Source organism: Chrysemys picta, chromosome 19 (assembly GCF_011386835.1).
Source record: "Chrysemys picta bellii isolate R12L10 chromosome 19, ASM1138683v2, whole genome shotgun sequence".
In the NCBI taxonomy this organism is placed as follows: domain Eukaryota; kingdom Metazoa; phylum Chordata; order Testudines; family Emydidae; genus Chrysemys; species Chrysemys picta.
This window is the reverse complement of record NC_088809.1, coordinates 17,289,806-17,314,854: the sequence shown is the minus strand read 5'-3', so window position 1 is coordinate 17,314,854 and position 25,049 is coordinate 17,289,806. Positions and strand designations below refer to the sequence as shown.

Genomic DNA, 25,049 nt, shown 5'->3' with positions numbered 1-25,049 from the left:
GGGTTGAGTTTGCAGGCAGTTAGCCACAATGTAATCTGTGTGGGGGAAGGAGGGGATCTGCTTGAATTTCCCTGCTCTTAATCTGAATTTGACCTCATGATCAAGAGTGTGAAGGAACCCTCTGTCCGATGAAATTAAATCAGAGCAACATTTAATGGTCTAAACATCGCCCTGTCCCACAGTGCAATGTATGGCTGGTGTAACTCAGGTTAATAATTAGCCAACACATGGTCTCAGGTGACAGCTGGCAAGCTGAGGATAGCGGCAGTAAGTTATGTTAGTTAGTTGTCTAAATATTAGTTTACAGATTACTTTATGAATGGTTCATCACATTTTATATGGCCATTAATACTTTCAATATGGCCAGATTTTAACATTCATTAACCTATTACATGAACAAACTGTCTTTTAATTAACTCTGTGAGAAATTGTAAACAAGGCCAGGTGACCATTTTGGGTTGAAATCCAAGACTTCGTGGAGTCATCCACATAAGACTCGGTCAGACTAAAAAAGGAGAGATCTGGTTTTCATCCCCTGCAGAATGTGGGCATGGATCCCATTCGCTCTGGTATGCAAAGTGAGTGCTCTGCTGGGGGCGTTTTCTAGGAGAGCATAGAGGCAGTGGTGGTGAACATCGGTCATTAGCTGCGGCGGGTGCCTGTAATTGTCCTGTGCTGCCTTCACCATGTGGTGATGTCAGAGGCTGCGCTCAGCTAATTAGCGTGTGGTGTTAATAATGGATGGATTTCATCCCTTCCATTTGTGGGCACCCTGAGCATTGCTCTTGATGAGGGAAGAACTGCATGGTAGTTTAGGGGAGTGGAAATGAAATATAATGCCCCTAGGATGCCACTTCAAATCCAACCCTAATCCATTTAACCTACATCCACTGAGTGTGGCGCTGTGTCCCCCTGTAGTGGTGGCTGGGCTGTATATAGAGGTTGATGAGCCTGCTACAAACATGGATCTTCTATATCAGGAAATAGAGACTCATGGTTTTCAATACTGAGATCCCAGGTTCAATCCCTGCTGCCGACGACCCGCCCAGGAGAGGGATGTTACACCAGCATTGACTAAAAGGCTGTTGGGTGGCTTCCACCCAACAAGACAGCGGTCTCAGCCTCAGCCCAGCTCCTTGCAGACAGATGCCGAAGCAAAAATTCATATGCATCACCAGTGTTTCCTTTTTCCCATCATAAAACTACAGCCATAGCAGGCTGAAGAGAACCAAGTTTTTAGCAAAAAAGCCAAGAACAAAGGGCCTGCTTCTGTGAGAGCCTCCAGCAAGGTGTTGTGCACCTTCAACTCCCATTGACTTCACTGGGAGTTGAGGGCACCCGGGGCCTTAATGAGCACAGAGACTGAACTGCCCTCTTAGCCATGCAGCTGGCTCCTCCGTTGCGGGACGCTGCAGGGAGCAACGTGGCTGGGAAAGCTTGTACTGCAGCTGTGGGTGAGGGATTTCAGCAGTTCCCATTGCTCTCACATGTAACGCATTCCCTATTGAAATAAAAAGCAAATGCATTTGACAAAAGAAGAGATGGCCCTGGTACCTAGAGAGACATTGCAATACCCATAGCCCCAGAGCATTCGGCAGGTCTGCAATACTTGCCCCTCATTAACAGAAAGGTAACATTCCCACAGTGACAAAGGATATTCCCCAGACCTGAAGAAGAGCTCTGTGTGGCTCGCAAGCTTGTTTCTCTCACCAACAGAAGTAGGTCCAATAAATAAAAGCTATTACCTCACCCACGTTGTCTCTCCAATAGGGCTAAAATGATGCTCTCTGCCTACTGAGTCACAGAAAGCAACGCTTCTACAGGGCCAGCCCTACCAGATTTAGTAATCACCTGTGCAGCAACAGCTTTAATGCCTGTCTGCTGCCTAGACCCATTGCAGCATGTTTCTGGGGGCTAGATGAGAAAGTGACTGTGGGCCTGTCTTGCAATTTTTCTAGGGCAGTAGATGCTCAGAGCCAGCATTGACTGCTTCAGTAGATGGTGTTGTAGACTTGGACTAGGAACCTAATGCCATCTGTAGCCAAACAGAAGGGGAACAACAAGAATGCCTTGGTTCTGCCAAAATCTCCAGCCCAGGTTTCCTAACCTTGCCACCATAGCTTAGGCAAATAACTGATGGATCCTAGGCAAATGAGTGAGCCTCCCAGTTCTTGCTGCCTGTAGAACTACTTGTGGAAGGCCATTTAAGAGACCTTTTTCTAAGTGTGTATGGGGGGGGGGGGTTGATTTTGAAAATGAGCCTTCCTGGCAGAGGCAGCAGCTGGGAATCCAGAGGGAATTGAGACTTGTGGTTCTTGCATATTTTACTGGTGAATATATATATTACAAGATTCTCCCGGTAGTAGAAGAACTGCGCATCACTCTCTAGCATGGCTAGGACCCACTGGAAGTGTGGGAAGAAGAGTCTTACTGGTAACCAGATTTGCGTTTTAGTTTCTGGCATAGGATTAGACAGTTGAAGATCTGAAACTGATACTTTTTCCTGTGTGTTCCCAGACTAGACCAGAGAATAGAGCATTGTCTGCATCTTTCCCTCAGCATCCCTGCTGCTTATTAATTTCAATGGGTGAGCCCTAGTTCTTGCTACGTGAAGGGGTAAATAACACATCCTTATTCACTTTCTCCGTACCAATCATGATTTTATAGACCTCTATCATATCTGCCTTTAGTCATCTCTTTTCCAAGCTGCACAGTCCCAGACTTTTCAATCTCTCTTCATATGGAAGCTGTTCCATACCCCTAATCGTTGTTGTTCTTCCTGAAAGCTTCTTGGGGCAGGAACTGTCTTACTAGGCGTGTACAGTACCGAGAACAATAGGTCCCTGATCTTGGGGCCTCCTAATGCTACCGTACTATAACAACTTCCTCAATATTTGGAGATGCTCAGATTGAGGATTTGGGTTCAGATCTAGCTGGCTAAGCCTCACTGTTGCTGGGGCTGGCTGGAACAGGATGCATCGTATCTGCTACCTGCATTCTGTACACAGCACACACCAAGACAAACAAATGATCATTTTTTCACATGGTGTATGCTAACGCTCACTTCCTTCTGAACCCTCTCCTTGGTAAAAGAAACCCCAGTAGGACAACGGGAGGGAAAATACAAATTAAATAGCATTACAGTCTCACCATAGTTGGAAAAGTCTCTACATGTAAACTTGTCGGATTAGAAAAACCCACAGGCCCATGCAATAATGATTGCATGTGCTTGGGGTGCATTGATAACACTATTTTAGGATGCACATAGATAAAAATAGGGTACAGAGGAAGAGGAAGTTACAGAGATATAAAGTTGCCTCTGTTTTTGTCAGTGGACTAACCCCAACTTTGCTTCTAGCATGAGAACGTACAAGCCCTGTTGCTACTGAAAACTAATAGATTCAGGGACTTTAAGGCCAGATGGGACCACCATAGTCATCTAGTCTGACCTCCTGCACACTACAGTCCACAGAACCTCACCCACACACTCCTGTAACAGAACCATAACCTCTGGCTGAGTTACTGAAGTCCTCAACTTAAAGACTTCAAGCTAGAGAGAATTCACCATGTACACTACTTTAAACCTGCAAGTGACTCATGCCCCACGCTGCAGAGGAAGGCAAGAACTCCACAGTCTCTGCCAATCTGACCTGGGGGAAAATTCCTTCCTGACCGCAAATATGGCAATCAGTTAGACCCTCAGCATTTCAGCAAGACCAACAGCCAGGGAAAGAACTGGCAGGGGACTGGACTCGATGACCTCTCGAGGTCCCTTCCAGTCCTATAATCTATGAATCTATGAATCTATGAAAAAACTCTCTGTAGTAACTCAGAGCCCTCCCCATCTAGTATCCCGTCACTGGCCATTGGGGATATTTGCTGCTAACAGTCGCACATCAGCTACATGCCACCATAGGCAGTCCCATCATACCATCCCCTCCATAAACTTATCAAGTTCAGTCTTCAAGCCAGTTAATTTTTTTGCCCCCACTGCTCCCTTTGGAAGGCTGTTCCAGAACTTCACTCCTCTGATGGTTAGAAATCTTTGGTCTAATCTCCTTTAGGTCAAGTGGAAACCAAAGGTTCTATCTTTGCTATCAAATCAATGACCACTATTTCTGAGAATATGCAGCAGTTGGTGTCATTGCAATATCATTTCTTCCCAGAGGCAGGCAGGATACCCAATGCCATAATAATCGCCCAACAAACTGTTCTTCAAGAGAACCGGGCTGGAAAACTTGCTTTCAAAGATTAAAAAAAGTCTAACTTCCTCAGGCTTGTTCATTAAGGGAGAATATAGTTATGATCTGCAGAAAGTTGGGGAAACAGGGGAAGAAACTCTTTCAGACAGATAGTGCAGCTGAGATGCTAAGCACTTGTGGCCATTAGAGGCTACAGTACATGTAATCTGGCATGGCAGAGATAGCCAACACAGTCCGCAAGCAAAAGTCTCCCACACAGAGAAGGAGCTTTTCTCCCAGGCCTGATGCTGGAGTTAAACAAGTTTCACCCTTCTTAAAAAAAAAAAAAAAAAAAAAAAAAAAAAAGGGGGGGGGGGGGGAGAGTTAGAATTACCTTTCTACCCACCTGGCAGCCATTTTTATAACGATATCATGGTTCGTGCCTTTATTGCACCTACCTGCTGAGGTTTAAAAAAAAAAAAGCCTCTGGATTCTGGCTTTGGAGCCATGGCACAGGCTTTCCTGCCTGTTTCTCTCCAATGTTTTGCAGGCTGTATTCCCCTCCCCGACTCCTCTGGTTTGTGTTCACCCTTGAGCCCTACATGGAGGCTGAAACTATCCCATTCTGTAATAGCCCTACAGCTCAGATTTGAAGATGGGGCTGGTCAGAAAAGAGTGGGGCAGGGAAGGACGAAAAAAAAAATCAGTGAAATGTCATTTCTGTTCTTTCATAGAAAGTAGGTTTTTTTCAGCCACTTTCCAGACAGCAAATTTGGAGATCCAGGGCCTGCACTGTCCCAATGGCAGCAATTACTATTCTCACCACCATCATCCCCCTGTTGTGAGGCTGCTGCCCTGCCTCTAAGCAATGATTATTTGGGGATAAAGGGTATGCACTCGCTGCCCCTCCTGCAAATGCTACTAATTGCACATCTACAAACATATACAAAGCCACATAAACAAAGCCAAGCATCACTCACAGTCCTACCTCACGCCATTAGACGTGCGAAGTCACAAGCCTTCTGCTGTGGGAAGCTAGAAGCCCTCTGGCAAGTATTTCTTAAGAGGGATTGAGGTTCATCTTTAGGTCTTTTCCCCATCTTCAGCGTACGTGGGGGAAATCAATATTATTCCATCACTGAATACACCTCACCGGATCCATCCCCACTGGCATAGAGAGGTGCAAATAGCTATGGGAGCAGGAGGTGACCTTCTACTCCCATTCCACCACTGCAGCCCGCCTTCAAGGCTCCCATCCTAGAAGGGCAGTTCCTCTGGATGCTCCACAGCAGCCTCACCAGGAGAGGCTGCAACAGATGTGCTGAATCTGCCATGCTCCTTACCTGGCCTGTCCCGAGATGGAGGCTGGTGCAGGGACCTTACTGCCTACATTAGTGTATTTCAGTGACTGCGGTGGCCCATGTGCACTCTGAATCACGTGCATGCTCTGTGGTGAGATTGTTCAATAGGTGGCTAGGCTCACTGGTGCAGAGATTCTGACCCCTTTTTGAAAAACACCCAGTGCCACACTACAGAGTTTGATGGCTGCTTGGGGGCGGCCAGTTCAGTAGCAGTTTTTAGAAACAAACTTGTGATGAAAACTTCCCAGGCAATTCAGGGCACATGAACTCTTGCTGCTCCTTTTGTAGCTCTAAACACCCAGGGTCAGGACATGCCTTTCAGTTTGTGGGGAGCTTTAGACACGTTTGCTTTATTTACTCCCCCGTTTAAAACAGTTTCTGCTGAGCTCTAGCTGCCTTCAGGCCCAGCCTTAAGCACAAACAAAGCAAAGCAGACATTTGCGCCTTGCTCTTTTGGAAGCACCGTATCCCCTGCTCATTCTTTAACTCATAGGCTGGCCTTGCCTCCCTCTTAGGAAACAGGACCAGAGAGGGAGGAAATGTATGGCCTTATTCCCCTCCACTCCTCCTCCCTCTTTCAGCTGCTTGGGGCTCACAAATTACTAAGCCGTCCCTGTCTGCCTCTCTTTTAATATAATGAAAATAGTAACAACAGCAGGCATTGAGGGCCTGAACCAATGACTTAATGGGCTTTGGATCAGGCCCTTATAGAAGGCCTTTCCTCCAGTGAGCTTACCACGATTTACGACGTTTACATACTGGGATTGTTACACTCATCACGGATATGCAGCCACCTCTGGGGTTTAACAGAGCAACTATTTAACAGTGCAGTACAACACTGCTCAACAAAGAGCTCAGGGCAACGTGAATACTGTTTGCAGGTGAAACTGTTGGGAGACTGTAAGGAGACAAAATATAATTTCCCACAACATTAGAATCTAGCGAATGCCCCTGCTCAGGGTGTCTAAGGATCATAAGCGGCAGGGCCTCAGCTTTACTTCTCATCCAGAAGGGGGCCGAACAGAAATTCAGGTAGACAAGTCACCCAAGAACTGAATGTGTGGCAACGCTAGCGTTGAGCTTAATGGCTGGTCAGCAGGTATAGTATGTGGAAAGTTCAGAAGAGCTGCCGTTTGGAATTTCTCATTGAAGTGAAAGGCTATGTAATGAGCAAGAAAAGCCTTACCCTATGATGTAACCAAGGACCACAAGCTGGATCAGCCGGAAGATGAGTCCCACTTTCTTGTTCCTCACCAGCACCATCCGGGGGGTGTCATATTCAAAGAAGAAGGAAGCAGCTTTCTCCCCGAGCTTGAGCCCCATGGCTGATGCAGCAGGACTAAAGCTCTTCTATGCAAATGCCTAATCCCAAACCAAACACAGGCTCTGTCGCTTCTGACTGTAGTGGGTGGAGCTCCTCGATACAAGAGGTCAAGTCTTCTGTTTGCACAAAAATCTACCAGTGTTTCCCTCTGCACATCTGGTTCCTTCTCAGAGAGGGGATGGAAACTTGCTCTGCCTATATGCTCACCTCTGCGTGCATAGTGCACTCAGTGTCTCCTTAGATGGTCTGGGGGTGGGGATATGAGAGTATGTAACGGAAGCATACAACCCAGGCTATCCGGCAGCACAGTAACTGCAGCACAACACAGGCAGGATGGGTTAACCCTTACAAAGCGTTTGGACAATGCGGAGTGCAATGTAATGTGCTAAGAGTTACTAGTCTGATTGCTCTGACTGGGGCAGACCTGCTGGCAGGATCAGCACGTTGCCATATATAATTTTTCAGAAAGCTGAAATCATCCCAGGGTAACAGAAATTGCCCGTTAACAAAAAATGGAAGTTGTGAAATCAATATGCATGGTCTAAGTCAGTTTGTAGATTGCTGTGGGTTACTGAAAGTACATGGGACCCTTTCCTGTTGTACATTGCTCCTCCAAGCAACTGTATACGGGGAAATAATGTTTTTTCCTGTGGGTTTTGGGGTGGGGTTTTTTTTGGTCTTCATGATTACAGCAGGTGGTGCAGCTCTCTGGTAACTCACTTGCCCTCCAGAGCCCAATAATTCACTCTGCTCTACAGTTCTGTTCCTTCTTGGCATTAGCATTGCACAGGGAGGTCAAAGGGTGAGTCACGAACTCAAAACAACAGCCTGAGGGAAGGAATTCAGATCTGAATGTTTGGTGGGGTTTGCATCCAGGGGTTTCTCTTGGGCCATCATAGAGATATGGGCTTGCCACAAAGTTTGGATTAGCACTTCCCCAAAGTTTGGGTGTGGGGCCGATCAGATCTGGGATTTAGGTTTGGGCCTATCTCTAGCAAATACGGTCATTTCAGTGAGATTATAAAGGGATTGGCTATGTCCAGGAATAGGACTAGCAATAGCTAGAGAGTTTCATAAATGTTAATTAACCGTCTCACAATATACCTGGGATGCGGGTAGCTTCCTCATATTATAGATGGGCAGGGACCCTCTTTTTGTCTTGTGTTTGTACAGCACCTAGCACAGTGGGAGTTCTAGGCCATGATTGGAGCACCTAAGTGCTATGGTAGTACAACCAATTAATAATAATAATAATACTGTAAATGGGGAAACAGACACTGAAAGACCATGGAATTTGCCAACAATACAGAGGCAGGGAATCCATTAAAGACAGATTAAAAACATAAGCGCACTTGGTTCCCAGACCTGGGATCAGGTGAATATCTTGCCTAGGTTATTGACTGCCATTTGCAACAACCCTAGCTACTAGAAATAGATGCAATCCTACCTCTCACTCCTCCAGCCTAATGCAAACACTCCTGAACTTTGGGAGAAGTTAGATCCATAGCTAAACTGTATGACTCAGGCATGTCTCTAAAGAGATGGATTTGGAAGGTACAAGAGTATCAGTTAAGACTGTGTAAACTAGGGAAGGTACACTTAAGAAATCCCCATGAGTTTCTGATTTGATTCCACTCCACCTGGATTCACAGCACTTTTCACTCTGAATTTCTGGTTCAGATGCATCACAAAGCAGAACCCAGGCAAAATTGCCATAGTTCACATCAGAAGTTTGCACAACTTGGAATTTCACTTGTTTTCAACTCAAATCCCATAAAATCAGCCCAGTTTAGCTTAGTAGTGGGAAAATTTTAGTGGACCATTGCGCAAACTTCAACTATGTTTCAAGCCTATAAATGTAACCCAAATCCAGACAAAGATTTTAGGTTTCACTGAGAGCATTTGGAACAATTCTGATAATCATCCTCATGCTTCAGGGAATGTTCGGGGGGAGGGGGGGTCAGGAAGCTTTCCTAGTACTCAGATAACTCAGATACTAACAGGGCCAGATTCTTGCACCAGTCGCATAATGGGGCATCTGGGGATTCTCTCTGTTTGGGAACCCTTAGGTGGAGTAAACCTGATATAGCCAGATCTATGGTACCTGGTCCTGACTCCCTTAGCACAGGTGCTATTCTGGGGTTGTGCCAGGGAGAAAAAGGGACATAGCCAAGCCTTCACTCTGGCTCTTTTTGCCTGGTGGAAGCACATTAGGACTGTGGGGAGAATTCCAGGCGGAAAAAGATAGAGCAGCATCTCTGTGATGCTGCTCTATCTTATGCTGAGAGACAAACTGGCCTGCAGCTGCCCTCCAGGGTCAGGGCTGAGGATCTGAAAGGCGGTGGAAAGCCCCTTGTGCTCATGCTGAGCAGAGCTGGGGCACTCTTGAGGATCTGGCCCATAATAATAACTTGCATCCATGTGAGAGTTTCACTGGTATCGATGCACTTTAGAAAGATAATGCTATTGACTCCTCCCCGCTTATGGGTGGGCAAGCTGGGTCTGGGGTGAAGAGACTTGCTCAAGGTGGCACAGGATAGGTCTACCCTCTTGCCATGTGATCTATGTAATGAATCTCAGGAGGAAGGGAGCAAAGAGCTACAGCCACGGTGCTCCAGCAGGCTGGGGAAGGCTTCTCAATGTGACGTTTATTGCATGAAAATGAGTGCCAATAAATGGGCCAGGGCCTGTTAGCCTCAGACTGAGACTTGGATCAGGGCCTGAGGGAGGGTTGGAAGTAGAGTTTTGGCTCAGACTCCTCTCTAGTATGAAAGCTGTAGGTACAATGTAGAAATCCCACTGCAAGAGACCCAGCGAGGTTACCTTGCAACTTTTCAAATGGTGCGATTCTGCCATGACACATGTATGTATGGGAGGGGGGAAGACATAGCTTCAAGAGGCTCCATAATTATTGCCTCAAAGATTTCTGCACTACAAGTGCTTAGTTGACGAGGGTTTTCCCCCCAACCTCAACAGCCAGCCCTGCAAATTCAGCCTGGCCTCAGAGTCAAGCTGGGCTCTTCCTGATGTATGCAACATCACCAGTAACCAAGGAGTTTTTCACAATTGTGTTGAATGATATAGGAACCAGGCTAGCCTCCAACTCCCCCTTCCTCTGGCTATTGTGGCTATACCAGGCTAAGGAGAGTAAAACATGCTTTTTAAAATATACTTGTACTGTGAGCAGTTAGGGCTCTGAATACAAGCAGGGAGCAGACCTGTTGAGACATGGCAATATTTTCACCTAGTCACTTTTCACTTTCTACTGGCTTTAGCCTGGCAACCCTTTGACATACGGGCTTAATAATTTGAAGGCTTGACAAACAAGAAAAGAGCTGAACCAATTGATTATAACAAGATCCTTTCACAAGACTACAAGGAGCCACTTGGTGCATTTAAAATAGACTGCATGGAAACACAGATGAACTTTCATAGTAACCTTTTGGGCATACCATGCGGCTTAGAAATCTAAATCAGATGGCACTGCTTTGCTTACTTCTAAGTGACGTGATGTAATCCAGGCTCCTAAGCCCTAGAGGATGTGGAAAAGCATCAGATGAGAAGCCAAGAGCAAACATAAATTGCTGATGATAACCATTTAAGAGCGAAGCCCGATATTGCCACTGAGAAGAACAGACAGACCTTATAAGCTTAGACATCTGTTGGGGGGGCGGGAGGGGGAGAAGAGAATAAATCATAACCTACTGTACGAAAGAAGGCCTTTTAGGGAAGGCTGCACACCCTTGCCAGAGAAATGGGAATAAGGAAAATAGGACATCTAAATTTAACAGCAAACTCTATTGTAAAAGAGGAACTTGTAACCCTCTCCAGGACTTGGATTCAATAGAATGGCTAATCTTTCAGCTAAAGTAGTTTCCTTGGGAGACCATATTCATCTCTGATTTTAAAATTTCTTCAGGCAGCTGTTGGATTGGCTGCCCTGAGTGACTGAACTCCTCTAGTGACTCATGAGTTTTATTTTTGGGCGCCAAACTTGAGAGAACTTAACGGGGCCTGATCTTCAAAAAGGGTTGAGCAGCTGCTCTCTCAGAATTGGGCTTCATTAAGGTGGCGGCGCTGGAAACCCAAAAAGCTTATGAAAGCTTAGGCCTAAACTCTTCCCCCACATCCCGGGATGTATCTTCAACCTTGCTATAGGCCTTATGCTCATTCACTTCCCAGAGAAGCTTTACCCACCTGCTTGTGCATCACTCGTACCTTTGCTCCCCAGTCAAGTCCCAACCTACTCCAGACTGTCTTGAGAGAATCCCAACCTCACCCCATCCTCGTTCAACCCCATGCACCCATTAAAGCAGGTACCCTACTGTCTTAATTACTTTATTACCAGTAACCAACTAGCCTTGAAAGTATATTGCTAAGTTACCTGGTGCCAAAACAGCAGAGCAAGTACAGCTGGATAATACACTGTGTTATTTATCTTGGGCAGGGAGAATAAACTCTGCCCCTAGATCTTTAGCACAGATGATTGTGGTAGTTTGTATCCCTTCCTAAACTGCAACATTTACAACACTTCCCTAATTAAAGCTTTGGTTCCCTGTTCATAAAACACATGAGCTTATGATAGAGATCATCTCATCTACCATCTGGTGGCGGTATAAAAATGCTTAGTTTGGGGGTTTAAAATTAAGTCATGTTTGCCAGTACTATGCTAAGCTGCTGCGTTGCAGGTAAAATACTTAATTAAGGGACCCCATAGGCCAGATCCTCAGCTGCTGTAAACCATCATAGATCCCTTGCAGCTCATAATTGGAAGAAGGTGCCGTAGCTGAAGTCACTGGGGCTCTGCTGATCTACACCAGCCAGAGCTCTGATTCGGCGTGGCCTAAATGTAGGCTTTGCTTAATATATATTGACTTTATAAACGCTGATATTTTATGAAATATCTAAACTAATATTTCAGTGCAAACAGGATTTTAAAAACTAATTGATGCAGCATATGCAGCTGAAACTGTGTGTAAGGCCTGGTCTGTACTCCGTTTCATCGCGGGATAACTGTTGGTGGGGGGGGGGAGGGTGTGATTATTATTATTTTTTTTTTTAAGACTGATTGAGTTATGCACGTATAAGTCCTAGCGTGGATGCAGTTATTCTGGTACAAAGGTGCCTTATACTAGTATAGTTTATTCCCCTTCCCGAATGGGAATAAGCTATGCCATTATCAGCACCTTTATGTCAGTACTAAAGGGAGGTTTATACTTTAACTATACAGATATTAAATGGCAGAATTTTCCAGTGTAGCGTACTCCTAAGAACCAAAAAGTGAAACCAAATACAAACAAAAGAGGCATGAAGTTGAAAACAGCAGCAACAGTGATCAGCATATTAGCATGTAAAGATTAAATACACTCAGGTGGTATTAGTAACACAGGGTAGGGAATGAGTCCTTTCGAAACACTATCTTTAACCGGCCTGGAGTGCCAGTACAAAATGCTCCTGCAGCATGCGGTTCCATCCATCATCTTTGCCCTACCTCCGCCTGGGGCTAGCCTTCAGTAGTGACTCTTTATAGCGTGTGAACTAGAGGTTTCAAATCTGAAGTCAGTGGGCCTATTTGCAGGCTTAAGTGCTTTTCTGGATCAGAGCCAGAGGGCTCGGACCACAGGAGGATCGAGCCCCATGCTGCTGAACATTACTTGTCATTGTCTACCAGTCAGTCATGCTCGACATCACCACAACTTCTCGCACTCCAATTTAGTCACACTAAGATTTCAAAAGGACGGAGGATAGGGTGACCAGATGTCCCAATTTTTGGGTCTCTTTCTTATATAGGCTCCTATTACCTCCCACCCCATCCTGATTTTTCACACTTGCTGTCTGGTCACCCTAACGGAGGAGTCCTGTGGACTTTCACACTGCAGCGTGATGGTCTGGGAGTGGATATCAGAAATGCTGCACTACCACCACACTAAGAAAACAAAATAAAATCCAAACACCCTTAATAAACACTCCAAACTCACACAGCTTAATATTGTTATATTGTTGGCTTCTTCTAATGGTAACCTACAGATTTTTAAAGCAAACAACACTGATAATCAGAAGCCCTAAGTATATTTACATTTTAAAGACAGAAGAGACTGAATCCTCTCACGCAGAGGTTGGCTCCCTCTTATGGAAAATTAACTTGTGGTTAATGCAAAATAAGATATGTTTGCATTTAAACTTGTATTTGTTTAGTCACAAATAAAGGCAGGACCCTGCAAACACTGCGGGATGGGTCTTACTTCCACATGTCAGGCTATAAAAGTTATTACCATCTGTTAATGACTCATGATAATAAGTACTGAAAGCCTGATCCTATTTACACTGAAGTCAGTGGCAAAATTCACATTCCTTTCAATGCTGCAGAACTAAGCACATAATCAGTGTTTGCTGGATTGAGCCAATATTACTTAAAAGCTTGAGATAGACAAAGGCAGGAGAGGAACTCTGAAGTCATCACAAAAGGGAGGAGCTATGGCCGGAAGCTTTCCCCGTGTGTACTGGCAGATGCTGCACTTAGGATGTGTGATATCAGGGTTGTGTTTGTTTGTTTTTGAAAGATTAGTCACCAATTGTTCTGGAGGAATGAAAGGGCCAAGTAGCAGTTTGACAATCCAAGGGTACATCTTCACTGCTGAGTTAACTCACCTGAACGGGACCTGAACTAGCCTAGCCTCAGTGTGAGCAGCCCCACTGCAAAGCCTGGCCTTGGTTACTGTGTCCTTGCTGGTGCTGCGCTCACCTGTCCGTGTTGCTAGGACTTCTGGGGGCACATCCCATGGTTCTTAGTGCTGCAGCGGGCTGAGCTGCTCTGATGGTTTCCCAGTGAAATGTGGGAGAACTCATCTGTCCTGCAGAGCACATAGGGGGTTGTGGGAAGGCAATGGAGGACTATCAGCACTCATGGTTTAGCCTGTGTCCTTATTGCAAAGTGGGCAGGTTACCCGAGGAAAAACTTCACTCAGGTTTTAGTCTGTAGCCCCAGCTGGGTCAAGTAGCCCAGGCTGAACACACCACTGAACTCAGGTGAAAGGGTTTTGTGTGGGAACATGAAAGGGATTAGGGGCATCACACAGGCAAGCATCCAGGTTGTCACTTAGGGTCTGAATACATTGCAGTGAAAGTCCAGGGTTCAAACTCAGGTTCAAGCCTAGCCCCCCTTCCACCTACACAAAAGTTGCATCAACCCAGGGCTCAGATCCAGGGTCCCAGGCCCCTATGGGGGGTGCAGGGTCCAGCCTGAGTCAAGCCAGGACCCAGAGTTCAAGCCCTATTGCTTTGCAGTGTCACTGGACTCATGCTCTGGGAGTCCACCAAAAGTATCCCAAAATCCCACAGGCCGACTTTCTTTGTCCTCTGGACAGTCAAGTTTGGTGGACACTCAGATTTTCCCAAACAGCACCACGAACAAAGGGCTAGAGCAGCCACATTTTGGGAGGACACTGTGAAGTCTGGAATATGGATGGTTGGACTCAGGTCCACGTAAGGCAGCGTAGCTGCTGGAGCCCCAGGGTGAGACCCAGGTTCAACAGTTCCTAACCTGGGGTTACAAATGAGTGTAGACACTCAAGCCCTAGGTTAACAAACCCAGGGTCTGCTAACTCACGTTCTCCTTATCTTGGGCTTACATTGGACCGTAGACAAACCCATAGAGTATTGCATAGGGACTAGAGCAGGGGAGGAAGAGTTAATTCCTGGTTGCTATTCAACATCTTCCCTGCTGATTCATTAGGTGAATTGAACTGCTCTCTCTATTTTTCCATCTGTAAAATATAGCCAATGTATTTTTAAAAATAGAAGCTGTGGAGATGACCTTCAGAATAAACCGAATGGCAGTGGTGCTTAAGTCTGGAGGGTCTATTTATCTTGTCTAGGAAATATAGCCTAGATAAACCTACTGAAAGGTGGGTGCACAACTAGTTGGAAAACCATATAGTTATCAATAGATCACAATCAAGCTGGAAAGGCATATAGAAGGGAAAGGGGTCCTTCGGGGATCTGTTCAATATCTTCATAAATGATTTGGATAATTGCACAGAAAGAACACTTACAAAGTTTGTGGACAATACCAAGCTGGGAGGGATTGCTTTGCAGGACAGGATTAGAATTCAAAATTATCTGGGTAAACTGGAGAAATGGTCTGAAATAAATAGGATGAAATTCAATAAAGAGAAACGCAAAGTGCTCCACTTAGGAAGGAATAATCAATTGCACAAGTACAATATGGGAAGTGATTGCTTAGGAAGGAGTAGGCTGTGGGGGTACAGTGGATGACAAACTAAATATGAGTCAACAATGTAATATTGTTGCCAAAAAAAGTGAACATCATTCTGGGATATATTGGCAGGAGTGTTGTAAAGCAAGACATAAGAAGTAATTGTTCCACTAAACTCAGTGCTGATAAGGCCTCAACTGGAGTATTGTGTCCAGTTCTGAGCATCACACTTTGGGAAAGATGTGACAAATTGGAAAAAATCAAGATGAGAGCAACACAAATAATTAGAGGTCTAGAAAACATGGCCTACAAGGAAAGATTGAAAAAACTGGGTTTGTTTACTCTGGAGAGGAGAAGACTGAGGTGGGACCTAAGTCTTCTAGTACATAAAAGGTTGTTATAAAAAGGAGGGTGATAAATTGTTCTCCTTAACCATTGAGGAGAGGACAAGAAATAATGGGCTTAAATTGCAGCAAGGGAAATCTTTAATTATTAGGAAAAGTTTCCTACTGTCAAGGTAGTTAAGCACTGGAACAAATTGCCTAGTGTGGTTGTGGAATCATTTTGACTGGAAGTTTTGAAGAACAGGTTAGACCAGGGATAGGCAACCTATGGCACACGTGCCAAAAGCGGCACGCGAGCTGATTTTCAGTGGCACTCACACTGCCCGGGTCCTGGTCACTGGTCCAGGGGGCTCTGCATTTTAATGCAATTTTAAATGAAGCTTCTTAAACATTTTAAAAACCTTATTTACTTTACATACAACAGTAGTTTAGTTATATAATATAGACTTAGAGAGACCGTCTAAAAATGTTAAAATGTATGACTGGCACGCGAAACCTTAAATTACAGTGAATAAATGAAGACTCAGCACACCACTTCTGAAAGGTTGCTGACCCTGACAGGTGTTTGTCTAACCCAAGGGACTGTCTAGATAATGCAGTGGAACTGGGTTAGATGCAGGATTGGCAGGAACCTCAAGATGGCCTGTGAGTCAGGCTGGGATTTTCAATAGAACCAAAGGAAGTCTGTCACCCAACTCCCTTTAAAGTTCAATCTCCCTTTGGTTCTGTTGAAAATCCCAGGCTCAGATTGTAAGGAACATCTCACTGTGTGTGTACAGCACCTAACACAATGGGACCCTGATCCCAGCTGGAGCTGGAGTCATGGATATGCAATGGTGAGAGCGATAGGGGGAAAATATTTGCAGATAAGTCTACATAATGTCTATGCAAAACAACATGTTCAGTTTTATTTCCAATTTTGACTTGTCCTTTACCTCCTAAGCTTCTTCCCTGTGGTTTCAGCTTTATTCGGTGTATATGCTTTCCTGCCCTACAGTGTGCACTCTGACAAATAGTTCTGACGGCATTAACTAAACTATGTGGGGAAAATAAATGGCATTGCATTCCTTAGCTGCTATGGCAACACATCCAATCTTACAAATAACTTGGCAACGACTTAGCCAACTCTAAAATAAACACTTAGGAATCCTGAAAATTTCACCCTAAGGGAGTCAGATGTACCATTCCCATTAAAACTAATAGGAAATCAGTTTGGGCAGCTATGAAAAAAATAATAATAAAAAATCTCAGTCTTAGTATCCAGCAGGGAGGGCCAGCTGTAAATACACCCTGATGTTTCTTTCCCCCAAAGAGATGTCTTATGAATTGTGCAGAGAGAGGAAACAGAATAAACCTTCATTGAAAAATTCAGCTGGAGGCTGGATAAAGCACTAGGATGAGGATGTTGTGCTTATCACCAGCACAACCAGCTACCCATGCAGCCTTAGGGCATTGTCCAAAGTGACACTTCTCTTGTATAGCAGCATGGAACCAATCAGGCAGATACACCCCCAAGTTAAACTTTACTTCTGAATAAAAATGTTAGTGCCCTTATGATCAGCCATTGGAGAGTTAGGGGCAGGGCAGGGGGCTTCACTTTGCTCAAACATCAGGTAGAGGCAGGATTTGAGATTTTGGTCTAAATTTAGGAAGATCATGAAGAGGATGCCCAGGCAACTCCCCCCTCCTTCTCAGCCCTACCCCTTTCACTTTGCTATCCCCTCTTCTCCCCCAGCAAATCCCCCCTTGCTCCCCGGATTTAATCCCAGGCAGAAACATCTCCCAGTGGTTGGCCTGCAGCATGCATTGGTCAGACTGCTCATTGATTCAGGTGCAGTAGAGTTTATACAGATTCAGGATTATTCTGCAATGGATAATGAGGGAATGAAGTGTCCTTTTCTGCAACAGTGTTGCAGGCCAGCTCTTCCGGCACTGGTCTGCACTTGTGCTCTATTTCCAAAAGAAAGCCTATATATTTTATTAGAGCAGGATTCTTATTAGAAAGATGCTGAGTGTGTTCCCCTGGCCAGTGCCCAACCATGTTATAAACAAGCTGTTTATAAAGCCTGCCTAGGCTCCAACTCTCAGGGTCAGCACGTTGCTAACAAGCATGAGCTCTCTAGAAAGGGAGGACAACACGTGCTTGGGCCGGACCCTCAGCTGGTGTATAGGTCAGTGGAGTCTGATCGCAGTGGACCATTGATTTATAGTAAGCTGTGAATGTAGCTCTTTAAAGTACAACCCTCAATCATTTCACATTCCTAAATGGCAGTGAAAACACAAAGCATTTTTGGTGACCACCGCACATGCAGAACACTTTCAAAACACACATGCTGAGGGTCGGGGAACTACTTTGGATACATTAGGAAATAATTTTTGTATTGCCATACCCTCAAGTTGAATTTGCACTCTCTAAAACTTCTCCACAACCATCCATAGCCACATTTCTAATTCCCAGTTTCAACCAGAATTGGAAGCAGATGTACTACCTGCAGCCAGGGATTGCAGTCATGTTATATTTCTATCTTGGCTGCTACCAGAATCCACAGGAAATTGTGATCTAGTGACATTAAGACCCCTTATTTTCTTTTATAACCCCTCAATTATATAAACAGTACGCAGTGAAATCAATGATTCAACAGACTTTGGATCAACCACCTCCTTTGGGACATGTTGTTAATATGCTCCACCAAAAATCCTCAAGTTAAGAATCTGAACACATTTTAAGGAACTGTTACTATTTAGAAATAAACCCTGGTTGGCCTAAAAAGTTGAGTCCACATTCCAAGATCTTTTATGCCACAGATTAAGGGCTAAATAATGGCCACAAAATGAATAGGGAAGAAAAGCAGAATCGGAGTCATCCAGTAAAATTGCTTTTATTTCTGTAATTTCGTAAGTATAAAACAAATCAGCTCAATATTGTGCGAACAGAGTGGATCATACATATGTGACTACAATGACCCTTCTTAAGTCTTCACGATACACCTGGCTATTTACATCAGACAAAGTACACCATTTAGGAATCAGTAATTTAGTGGAAAAATATCTCTCATAATAAAATAGGAAACCTTGTTTGTTTCAATTCTACCCCCACACAACTCTTTTAAAAAGATGTAACAATTTATCTTTCACTAGGAAGTGCAAACTCAACAAGGTTTCTAGATTCGGCTGCTCAGGCATCGTAGCAAAATTGCTACGTTCAGAGATTCAAGCCATGACACTAATGACACCTGTAAACAAGTCAGTGTTTTCTCTCTTCATGGTCTCGAGTACAGACAAAACACAGCACAGACTCCACATAGCATGGGCATGAGTCTGCTATACAGATATCCCTAAGGTAGGGTACACCTACCTGTCTAGGCTCTTGTATATACAGAGCACAGAGATCTATTCTAGACTCATTTTGTTTTCCATTCTTGCATTACCAAAAGCTGAATGGCACCAAAAGGAGAGGATGCAAGGGACACTTGTATCTCCCCCATATCTGTCTTTTCACTAATTTTGTTCCTGCATACCCTAAACCCAGGATCATCCCAATCTATGCCCAGCAGAAACCATTGTTACCAGCCTCATGGGGTCTAGAGGTCTTTATTTTGGCAGCATAAAACCACCTCCACTGCTCTTCTCTTGCTAAGCTGAATGAACAGGCTGACATGCAATTCAAGGTAGCAGTGGAGGGTTGGTAGGATAATCAAAAGCTGGTGGGAGAAAGTGGCAGTGAAAATCTGAGTATTAAAAATACTTTGGGAATCAGTGGGTAGGTAGATTGATGGTAGGAGGGGATAAGTGAAGATAAAACCTTTGAAAACATCTAGATTGTTATAAAAATACATATCACAGCATAGAGAAAATACAGGTTGCATGTATGCAACTCTTTAGAGAAGCATTATGCAGGTCTGAAGTGTTTTTCATCCATGCCAGGACCATGCTCAACCTAGAAAATGAAGTGGGGGTGGGAGAAAAAAGGGAGGAGACTCCTAAGGATGATGGATAAATTGCCAAATGGTCCATAAAGATATTAAATCCCAGTGCAGACCCTTTGTATGCATTGTAAGGCCTTTCAATCAATGCTCGGCTTCTTTTCTTTAATCAGGACCATGGCCAGTGCCCAAGGCAACCCACTTGGAGACTACTTCTTAAAAGGTTTCCCCATTGGATATTTGTTTGGTGGGTCTTACCTAGTCTGTGTCTACAGTGGTTCAGAATGTGAAGTATTAATAGTGGGATGGGACGATCCTGTGATTTTCTGCAGCTCTTCCACCCATTAATTTTTCAGTCAGGAATCTCATGCAGTATTCTTCTATTTAAGACCGTGGCTATTCCACGATACAAAAAACAAATCTAGGCCTTAATCTTGCAAACATTTGTCTGTTAAAATTTAATGGGATGGACTCATCAGTCTGACCCAAAGCTCATTGAAGTCAGTGAAACAACACCCATTGACTACCATGGTGGTTAGATTGAGCTCCGTAACCGGAGTGTTCGCAGGACTAGGGCTTTAAGTTCTAATCAGCATAGTAAATGTGAAGTGTACAACAGGAACTGAAACTTGCCACCTCAGGATCTTTCTGTTGATCTGGCTTTTCACACCCCACCCATCTACTGTACTGTGCACCTAGATAGGATGGGGCTTCCCAAAAGCTCCATTTACAAACCCTTTTCTCCAGCCCCACATTTGTTGCATGAATTAAGGATCCCTTTAAAGTTACCCACCAATTCTTCCCATAAAGGCCAAACCTCCAATTTCTAACTATTAGGACACCTTATGGTACCACCCTGGTCTTGGATTGGCCAAGTGTTAGAAACGTAAATAAGACAATATCATCATGACAGTGCCAGATTCTTGTGAAAGGCACCATGCCAATCAAACAGACAATGTATGGAATCAGAATCAAGAACTTTGGCCATATTTTGGCCAATAGAGGAATTAAGGGAGAAAATAAATTTCAGATGTGATACTAGTAATCTCTCCCGGCCCACCCCCCCTGCTGTTTCAAGCAACAGCAGTCTTTTCACATACATAATGCACCCTTCCCAGATGATGGATGTTCCATGGGAGAGTTCTTGGTAGGAGAGAATTTATCCAGTCATCGGCCACAAGGATATTCAAGTCCTCAAACAGCATAATGTGGACTTCATAGCCATTGCCCAATGCTCACACTTGGTGCTCTTCCAAGAGAGGAGAGCCTCTTCCTTGCCTTCCATGTTTATTTTACAGGTGTGATCCAACATGTTGAATGGCCCCTGAGAAATTAATTTAAAGTGCTCATGGACAACCACACAGGCTACTTTTCTGGTGCTCAGGCTGTGATGCATGATGAATAATTTGCTCCTTTTGTTTAGGAGGATCTATTGTAATGGCCCAGGCTGGCTCGAAGTATTGTTGGAAAGAGACTAAACTATTATAAAGAATCTGAATACACCAGAAGGCAATGATTGTGATTCCTAGATCCTGGTTTCCAACAGAAGTGAGACTAGGCAGCTTTTTGTCACAGGCCTCCTTTTGCAACATGCAATCAGGGGGAAAAAAAAAAGCCACTCCAGTGCACATCTCCATTCTATTGCACACAATCAAATGTTTCAGTAAGATGCAATTCAGACCCAAACCATATTGAAATCAATGGGATTAGGTCTTTAACCACCTTCAAGTTCGCAGAAGAACCACTACAGCATGTTAAAGCAATCAGCACACTGCTGGTGACATACAAATAATAAACAACTTCTATGCGATTTATCCTGACCCTTCACCAAAGCGTAAAGGAAAAATAATTTTGATCTAAGGACATTTTTCTATTTCATTAAAATATTTGAACTAAACCCTCCACAACCCCAAAATGTCTATCGGGAAACCAGTCTTAAAGCAGCCAGCCACGTGACAAGCAACAAAAGAAAAAATGAGACACGGTTCTTCAATGAGGGATCATACTAGAAAATGGGGATACTTTAATATAGGTCACCCTTAGTAGAGTGAATACCAGTTGAAGGTGTCCTTAGTGCAGGTTCCACTGATTTGACCCAGAAGCTTACAGCGAAAAGGGCAAACAGAATTTTAAGACAAAACCTGCTGCTACTGGGAAGAGTAAGCCTTTGGCATGGAACATGGCTGAGAGTTGTTGCACTCCATCTGCTGAATTTCATATCCTGTAATTTCACAATTTCAATCCAACATCAGGCACAGTGAACCACCATAGTGCATTTTAGCTGTGTTGAGCGTAAATTAAAACCAATCCAATAAAACCTAATATTTCCCCTGCCTCTTCCTCACAATGTGCAATCACAATGCCTTAACATAATTGTCCCCACCTTCTTGGCATCAGATGAGGCAAAGCAAAATGACCAAAAGGAATTTAATAGAGGACTTAAAAGTTACTGACGTCATATCTTTGCCTGTCTCGTGCTTGCCCAAGACACACGTTTTGTAAATATTTTAAACCCTCTTTGTTACAGATTTTAAAATAATATCAAAAGCTTTAGAAAATACACACATTTGGGTACCAAAAAAGTCACAAGTCAGATCTTCAGCTGGTGTAAATCAATGTAATTCCAGTAGAGCAACAGAGATTCACAAGAGCTGCAGATCTGGCCGGGACTCCCCATAATCCAATATGGATCTCTGGTGGGTATGAACATTTACCAACAGGGATAACTTACAGACCAGGTACTCTGCAGCTCTGGTTGCACTACATTCCATGGACACCCCCACCCCCACCACCACCAATAGGGTGGGCAGGATGTTGAGGATCAATCTCAACCCTGGAATAAGCAGAAACAGTTCTCCTAAAGGCAATGGAGTTGCTCTGGTTACATGAGGGCTGAATGTGGCCCTTAAATATTTGATTAAATTCCCACCAGTTATTTCCCAGGCTGTTCAGAAAGCCATGGAGTGGTGGGGATCTTTGTAATAAAACACGGTGGAATTCACCTCTGTACAGAAGCATGGATGGCCCACACACCACTTAAGTCCCACTTAAACCCTCTTTAGAGAGCTTAAGAGGTGTATGGATCATCTACTGACCCTCTGCTCAAGGGTAAGTTCCACCCACATTGAAAATGGTCTCTAAAAAGGAATCAGTCAGCCTGTGTAATCAGCTCAATTAAATCAGCTCTATAAACTGAAACATACAAAACATGTTGGACAAAGAAAAATTCTCAAAGAAAGCAAATAGTGATTTTTCGGTGAACGATTTTCCTGTAATCACACAGTATCTATAAAGATGTTTGTTTGTTTTTTAAAAGCTCCATATTAAAATTCCTTGAGTACATTCTATATTAAATACAGTAACAACATTTCATGCAAGGTTTTCTGTACAATTAAATCAGCTCAGTAGTATAACAAGTCTGTACATTCCCATTGGTCTGGGGGCGCGACCCATCTTTTTCAATGCTGGTGATGGAGAGAAAGGAAAGGATGGTGTTTGGCACGTACTGTACCTACGGTAGCCAGCTTGTCAAAGTTCAGCCAGCTGGCCTGCACGGAAGAGAAAGAAAAAGCACTGGGGGTTTTAAGACACTTAAATAAAATAGAAACTGATCCAGATAGGAATGGAGCAAAATAATAGCAAAGCAATAACTGACTCCGGTGCTCCGGCATACACCCAGGTGAAGTTTAGAAGGAAGAAAAACTGTAGGCATCTTTTTCCCTTCATCAAGAACTTTGGATCCTACCACATCTACTGCCCATCCCTGGTCAAATGGTCTATGTGAGTTTCAAAAATAAGATTATATAGGTGGTAGAATAAAAGTCTTAACGTCTTAATGTCAATTTTTGGGAGACAACCTTTGCTCCCATGTGATCACCTCTCCCTTTTTCATCATCATATTGGGAGCATAGATTGTCTCCCAAAACTGACATTAACTAATGGACAACTGCCTTTTAAGTCTTTTATTCTACTTTCTATGTAGTCATATTTTAAAAACTAGGTAATCTAGATTTACCTAGTCAGAAAATTTGACCAGGAATGAGCACTAGATGTGATGGGATCCAGAGTTCTCCATTTCCATGTTTTGTTTTAAGCTGAGGTGGAGATGCTTAGCACAGGAAGGTGTTCTACAGAAGAGAACAAGGTGTTCTACAGAAGAGAAAGGACAAGAGGACTGGGTCATGCTTTGGTGTCAGATGAGCCTGAGAAGGTGCAAGATTTTCACAAGAGGAAAATAGAATAGAGAATAATATGATAAATAGAGGAAGTTTCAACTTCCACCACAAAAATCTTTGCAAGTAAATACATGTCCACAATTTCTACAACACTGGTAATTATACCAGGATACAGGTACACTGAAACCACCAAAGCTGGACATCTAGGCAATGTGGCTACCAGAGCACTAGCATTGCCACCTAGGTATTATACTTTAGTGGATATCACTCTACTAAATTGGAAGTCAATTGGAATACACCTGTTGCATCCCATGCACCTTTCTTTGCTTACTTCTCCTGCCCACACACACACAGATAAGCTTTTCCTTGGTACTGAGATGCTGTCTGTTGTGCCACATCGCAGCTCTGGAATGCACCTCTGTCATCATTGCTCATGCACAGATACTGTGCACCACTGTGAAAGCATGACCTCCCACCTACCACATTTTTACAAAACAAAAGATGCCTTACTGAGCTCACACATTGGGGCTATTTTTTTAAGGGGTCTCAAACTTTTCAGGAGCGGACTCCCAAGGAGCTGTGTTACAATGACTCAGTTACATATAGTTTCATCCCCAAAACTATAATTTAGCTGTCCAGTAATTGCACCATTACATACAGGGAAAAAAAGCTACGAAACAAAAACAAAATCAGTATTTTTCTTTTCGACGATTCACCCGCATTAGTCTGATAGTCGGACACATGCATGTCCTGCTGGCTTCTAGTGATGGTCAAACATGCAAGACTTCAGTCCGAGTTACAGCTTAGGGTTTCTTTATTTAGAAAGTGAGTTTCCTTTATGTCATTCATTTCTTGCCCTTGTCTCCTGCAAAACAAAGGAAATTGGCTATGGTTAAAAAGCAAGCCAAGCACCTATTATGTTATCAAGACAGACATTTCACTGAGTCATACAGCTGGGTAGGACCCTGTATAACCTGATGGCTTATGAAAAGGGTGTGTCTATGCACATCTATCCAATCCAGTGAGTGAGTATGGAGTAGTAGAATCTGCTGCTTTTGCTCTTAATGCTTGACTTCACTTTTGAAATGGCTACCTCACAATACATCATGCGGGGATACATGAACCCCAGTACAACCAACATGGAACAGTATTACTACATGGGAATTCTACAGCACTTTTCAACTGAGCATTCCCAAGCACTTTATAAACACGAAAGAATTTAGCCTTATAACATCACTGTGAGGTAGGTACTAACTTCATTTTACCAATTGGGAAACTGAGGCACAGAGCTTAAATGACTTGCCCTGAGTCTCTCAGTAAGTCATGGCCAAGCAGGAAATAGAACACAGGTTTCTTGACTCTGAGTCCTGTGCTTGAGCCACAAGACCAGCCTTTTCCTCCAATTTCTTCACCCTGTCAATGGCAGAACCAGATGCTTGCTGGGATGCATTAGGTGATTTATGGCTTAAAGGAAAGCTAGAGTATTTAGAAACAGTGCCTTAGAGAGCTAAAATTATTTTAAAATG

General features: G+C 43.8%; 2 protein-coding genes across 6 annotated transcripts in view; both read right to left on the bottom strand.

Annotated features, from left to right (window-relative positions):
* Positions 1 to 7,182, bottom strand: part of P2RX1 (purinergic receptor P2X 1) — a 32,625-nt gene extending 25,443 nt beyond the window's left edge. The window contains exon 1 of one of the 2 annotated variants that reach the window (XM_005284389.5): positions 6,729 to 7,182. In XM_005284389.5, the coding sequence (XP_005284446.1) occupies positions 6,729 to 6,865 (137 nt within the window). In that variant the 5' untranslated portion in view covers positions 6,866 to 7,182. The remainder of the gene's footprint in view (positions 1 to 6,728) is intronic. The other variant, XM_042857760.2, reaches the window with a different exon arrangement.
* An 11,106-nt stretch (positions 7,183 to 18,288) lies between these two features.
* The window catches only part of ATP2A3 (ATPase sarcoplasmic/endoplasmic reticulum Ca2+ transporting 3), a 146,198-nt gene continuing 139,437 nt past the window's right edge, over positions 18,289 to 25,049 (bottom strand). For 2 of the 4 annotated variants that reach the window (XM_042857762.2, XM_042857761.2), the window contains exon 22: positions 24,130 to 24,388. In XM_042857762.2, coding sequence (XP_042713696.2) covers positions 24,310 to 24,388 — 79 coding nt within the window. In that variant the 3' untranslated portion in view covers positions 24,130 to 24,309. Of the gene's footprint in view, positions 24,389 to 25,049 lie in introns of all 4 variants that reach the window. The other 2 variants (XM_005284388.4, XM_024103468.3) reach the window with 2 other exon arrangements.